Here is a 6,000-nt window from a genome sequence, read left to right as displayed (position 1 = left end):
ATGACAACATATTTTTATTGTTTCCAATTAGAAGAATGTCATCTACATATAAAACTAAGAACACAACATTTCCCTTTTCAACCTTCTTGTACACGCAGCTTTCATTAGGGCACTTTTCGAATCCAAACTTTTGAACAGTTTGATCAAAACACTGGTTCCATGATCTAGATGTTTGCTTGAGGCCATAAATGGCCTTCTTAAGCTTCCAAACCATGTGTTCCTTACCCTTTACCACATAGCCTTCGGGTTGTTCCATGTAGATGGTCTTCTCAAGACTCCCGTTTAAAAACGCAGTCTTAACGTCCATCTGCCATACTTCCCAATCCATGTAAGTTGCTATAGACAAAAGAATACGGATCGATTTCAGCATGGCCACTAGGGAGAAGGTCTCATCGTAATCGATGCCTTCCCTTTGGGTATACCCCTTAGCCACTAGTCTTGCCTTAAAGACTTTAACTCGTCCATCGGGTCCACGTTTACGTTTGTATATCCACTTGCTCCCAATGGCAGTACAGCCTTCGGGTAGGATAGACAAATCATAGACGTCTTTGTCTACCATTGATTGTAGTTCCGAATCCATTGCTTTCACCCATTCGCAATGATCGACATCTGCCTGCGCCTCTGCAAGATTCCAGGGATCAAGTACATTGCTGTCCGAGGAGTGATCCATGCACTCTCCCAAACCAATGTATCTTTCGGGCTCATGAGAGACCCTCCCACTGCGACGCGGCACTACAACATTTGGTGTAGAAGTTGAAATTTTTGGAATTGTTGTTACACTAGGTGTTTGTTCTTGGTTAATGGAACTTGTGACTGAAGTTAGCTCTTCAAGAGCTATCTCACTGCTGGACTTATGTTACATTACAAAGTCTTCCTCTAAGAATGTGGCATGAGTGCTCACAATGACTTTCTTATCTCGGAGACTATAGAATTCATAAGCTTTCGATCCTCTAGGGTAACCTATAAACACACATACCTCCGTCCTAGATTCCAGCTTAGTTGGATCCGTTTCCAATACATGAGCCGGACAACCCCATATTCTGAGATGTTCCAGATTGGGCTTACGCCCAGTCCACAACTCATATGGGGTAGTAGAAACTGATTTAGAAGGTAAATTGTCTAATATATGACTTGCAGATAGCAAGACATGTCCCCAAAACGAAATTGGTAATCGTGCATAACTCATCATCGATCGGACCATGTTTAACAAGGTCCTATTCCTTCTTTCAGCTACGCCATTCTGTTGGAGTGTGCCCGGTGCAGTCAGTTGGGATTGAATTCCCGACGCTGATAAGTAGTCCAAAAACTCCGCACTTAGGTACTCGCCTCCGCGATCAAATCGCAGACATTTGATACTCTTGCCATGACGCGTCTCTGCGGCAGCCTTAAACTCCTTCAACTAGTCAAAAGTTTCAGACTTGTAGCGCATCAAATAGACGTATCTAATTTTCGAGAAGTCATCAATGAAGGTGATGAAATATCGAAAACCGCCCCTTGCCTCGGTTGACATTGGTCCACACACATCAGTATGAACGAGCTCATGTACTTCCTTGGCCCTATTACCCTTTGACCTAAAAGGTCTCTTTGTCATCTTGCCTTCCAAACAGGATTCACACTTTGAAAACGGTTCCTTCTCAAGACTTTTAATAAGATCTTGATCAACCATCGCATGAATCCTTCTCTCGTTGGCATGACCAAGTCTAAGGTTCCATAAGTACGTTTCGTTCATTGAAATTGAAGGTTCTTTTCTTTTCTTAGAAACTTTCGATGTAGCATTGAGTTTTGATTTACGTTGATTAAACTGTATAGAAGTGATTGTGTACAGATTATTTTCCATGATACCACGACAGATATAAGAACCATCTTTCTTAATAACGCAATTGTCATTAAAAGAAATCTAATATCCATCAAAAGACAATTTAGAAACTGAAATCAAATTTCTTCTAAAAGAAGGTATCAACAAAATATTCTTCAAAATAAAAAATCTATCACTAGAAAAACGCAAATAAAGTCTCCCACTGCAACAGCCGCCACTTTAGTTGCGTCGCCCAGCCTGGACTTCGATCTCACGATCATGTAACCATCTTGTCACCTGCATTAAGTCAGGATTAAAACATATATGATCAGTTGCTCCAGTATCAATAACCCACGTATGAGTAGATGTCGAAGACAAACATGACTCGACTACTAGAGCATGGTGCATACCCGTAGCCTTGCCCTTTTTAGGACAGTCTGGCTTCCAATGACCTTTCTTTCCTCACTTGAAGAATTTTCCAGTAGGCTTTTTATTGGCCTTCTTCTTCTTCTTTCCCTTAGCATTCTTAGCTGCAACTGGGTTTGGTGCCTTTTTCTTTCCTGCACGAGGCTTGGAGCCAGAGGAATTAGGCTCCAAACTCAGCATAGCTACCTTAGCTTGAACCATAAGGTCCTCCGCCGACTGAAGTTCAGTCAGCAAGCTCAGCCAAAGTGTAATCCCGCTTGTTCATCTCGAAATTGAGCTTGAACAGTTGGAAGCTTGGGGGAAGACTCTGAACGATTATAGTAATCTGGGACTCGGGATAGATCGATCGTCCCTCCCAAAACCTCAATCTGGTTGAGGTGGCTCATCATCTCGAGGACATGTTGCCTCACAGATGTGCCTTCCTTCATAGTCTTCGTCATCATACTCCGAAAGGCTTGAGACTTAGCCGTTTGATTCTGAGTACCAAAAAGATTTGCAAGATTTTGCATAATCTCGGCGGCGGTCGCCATGGCAGAATGTTGATGCTTGAGTACTGAAGACATAGATACCAACATATAGCACTTAGCCATCTCATTCGCCTTATGCCACTGTTTATGCGCATTCTGAACTCCCACGGCTGCGTTAGCCGCAGGAACTGGAGGCTGTGGAGTAGTGAGCACAAACTTGTTGTACTCTTCTGCTGTGAGAATGATATTCAAATTTTATTTCCATTCAATGTAATTTTGGCCCTCGAGTTTGTTTTCTTTGAGTATTGCAGAAAGAGGATTAAAAGACATCTTGACGGATTTTATTGCACTGCAAACAGAAAAATTTACTATTTGTCACAAACTTATGTAAGGAAATTGAGTAGATTAACCAGAAAATGTTTCAAAATCTTACAACAACAAAATTAAAATTTTGTACCATCCAGAGGAGGTTAATACGCATTAAAATTTTGAAAATTTTACTGGTCACAACACCGACGAATAGTCCAGAGACCACAAAATGGCATGGCCGCCTAATGTTGCCTAAGCACGACCATCAGATTTAGCATTACAGAATTTTATTTCTACAACACAATCCCATGACAATGTTCATGTGCTGATAACAAAATCAAGCTATCTCATAAATTTTGATTGAACCCTGAAACTCGTAGTTCCTTAGGCTTATTGTCCCCACAAAGCAGGTGGCCATAATATTAGGAACCACTTTCTAGTGCATTCTATTTATTATGTGAGAAGTCCACCCTTATGAACTTACTCTTTCGTAGGATTTTTGTGCCCACATAGCGGGTGGCGATAATATTTGAAACTAGCTTCACAAAATTGGGCAATCCAACCGATGGAGACCATATTAAAACATTAAGTTTATAATTATCGCTTAGATATTTGGGTTATGGTTTTTCATTAATTATCCTTTAGCCTTAAGGCAGATTAAGACTAATTAAATTCTGTTGGTTTTTAATTGACTGGATAATTAAATCTTTTATTATTTTTAAGTATCATAGTTTAGGAATTACTTAATCTAGAATTTAATTATTTACACCAAATCCTCAAACACAATAACAATAAACGTCATCCATCCCCGGTATTAGACTGCGTGCACAGTAGGGAATAACAAGTCTTCTAGGTCCAGTGAATCCACTAGATCACAAGGTCTAGGAACTCACGGATCGTTGGAAGATCTCGGTCGTCGGACACACAGAATACCACTTCAAAAACCCTCAACCACGTATACTAAAATTTAGCACAGGGAAGTAGGGATCGATCCCACAGAGATGGATGCGTAATGAACATGCTCATGGATTTGGGAACTATTTTTGGGTTGGCTGCTGCCACGCATTTTTGGGTTGAGGAAACTAAACTAAATTTGGAATCGGAGACTGCTATAGATCTAGCTAGATCTAACAAACTATTCTAAATTACCTAGACCTGGGAAATAAACTGACGGTGGGGACCATGGCTGAAAAAGCAGAGTACGGACGAAAAGCTGGAAAAACAACTAACTAAAGTACTAACTAACAGCGACATCATCTTCTTCAAATCAAATTGCATAAAAACTCAGTAGAAACAGGTATGAAACGTAATCGGAAAACAAAGCAGACTGGATTTAAGCAATTTAACGAAGAACAATTAAAAACTAAACAGATCTACGGCTACTAGACGAAGTAAGACAGAAAGGAAATAGAAAACTCAAAATCCATGCACAACTTGAATCCCCTGTTCAGATCCAACCTCGGATGCTAAATCCACTCCGGATCCAAGCATCCGACACAAACTCCGGCCAAAAACATACCCATAGCTACAGAATCGCCCAACAACTTCCGATCAACAACAACAACACAGATCCACAGCCGTATTCCCAGATCAAGCACAGAATTGACCCAAACAGAGAATAACATGTAACAGCCGAAATAAAACTTCAAACAAAACAGAATCAACGTAGATCAACACAAGATAACACCAATATGACAAAAACAAACTGAATGCATAGATAATCGGTAACAACAACAACCAAATCGACTTCCAAAATGCGAAGTTCGAACGAAATAAAGTGCAAAAACAGAATGTAAGTAGATTGTTTCTTCGCCCTTCGCAAGGACGGTGTTACGCCTGACTTTCTCTGAAGATGAGACCCTTAGAACCCTAAACTACCCCAGAACTCTCATTTCCCAAGTGTGTGTTTTTGTGTGTGAGCTAAGAGCAAAATTCGTGTATGTGCGTGTGGTGCATGCTCCTTTATTTATAGGCGTTGAAGTGGGCCCAGCGAGGTATAGATAGTCTTTGTTGCCCTCAGCTATTGACTCCCTTCTTCTAGCCATTCTTTTCCCTTCACTTCTGCTCACTTTCCTTCATTTCCTTCGCTAGTCCGTTTCCTCCGACTCTTCCTGGATCTAGCGATTCCTTCACACACCTGGCTTAAAAACTGTGTTAGACCCAATAAAATATAGTGTTTTTCACCACTATAACCGATGCATGAAATTAGCCTTATCAAACTGCTCACACTTAAACTATACTTGTCCTCAAGTATAAAGACAAGAAAAAGAATAAGGCGAATTTCAAAGCAAGGTTATCCCTCGACCGACTCTTTAGACTCTAACTTAACACAGACTCCTAGACCTAGACATAACTGACGCACAAATATAGACACTTAAAACAAATGAAAACACATAAACACATATGCATGAGCTAGCTTCAACCTTTAGGCAACCGTCCCCACAAGATTAAGGTCAATCCAACAGGTTGCACTCCTCCAAATAGGCCCTTTCCCTTCCTCTACCTAGCCAATCTGTCAGTTCGTCAAGATAGCCTTTTACTTACCCAATTGTTGGATTCACTCGATCACTCATTCCTCACCAGGGATGTTAGGATCGATTCTCTCTTAAGTTATTGTCATATACCACTGAAGCGTCGGGTTATGAGAGTTTCCTCCTCTTTTTCCTAGGTCAGGTTATTATTGTTCCTGCCCTTAGACACCTTTCCCCTGGACTTCGTCCAGCTTATACCTCCTTCTTTTTTTTTTTTTTTTTATTCATTTTTTTTTTCTCTGGACTTTGTCCAGCTTATTCCTCCATTTCCCTCTTCTCTCCTCTGGACTTCGTCCAGCTTATAACTCCTTCCCTGGACTTCGTCCAGCTTATACCTTCATAACCCAATTCCCCTATTCTCCTTCATGACTCTTCTCCCTAAGCATTCAGTGGCGGCCCCTTTATATGTGTTAGCTCAAAGTTATTTAAGGCTTATAACTCACTCTTATAGTGGGGCTTCACAACTAAGTAA

General features: G+C 40.8%; 1 protein-coding gene across 1 annotated transcript; it reads right to left on the bottom strand.

Moving 5' to 3' along the window:
* Positions 1 to 2,444: 2,444 nt before the first annotated feature.
* Positions 2,445 to 4,520, bottom strand: LOC125205217. Its single transcript, XM_048104044.1, has 3 exons — positions 4,517 to 4,520; positions 2,632 to 2,921; positions 2,445 to 2,528 (listed from the first exon to the last, which is right to left on the bottom strand). Exons 1-3 carry the CDS (start codon positions 4,518 to 4,520, stop codon positions 2,445 to 2,447), a joined length of 378 nt encoding a protein of 125 aa, XP_047960001.1.
* Positions 4,521 to 6,000: the final 1,480 nt, after the last annotated feature.

Source organism: Salvia hispanica, chromosome 2, assembly GCF_023119035.1.
Source record: "Salvia hispanica cultivar TCC Black 2014 chromosome 2, UniMelb_Shisp_WGS_1.0, whole genome shotgun sequence".
NCBI classification, from domain to species: Eukaryota; Viridiplantae; Streptophyta; class Magnoliopsida; order Lamiales; family Lamiaceae; genus Salvia; species Salvia hispanica.
This window is presented reverse-complemented; position numbering and strand designations above follow the sequence as displayed.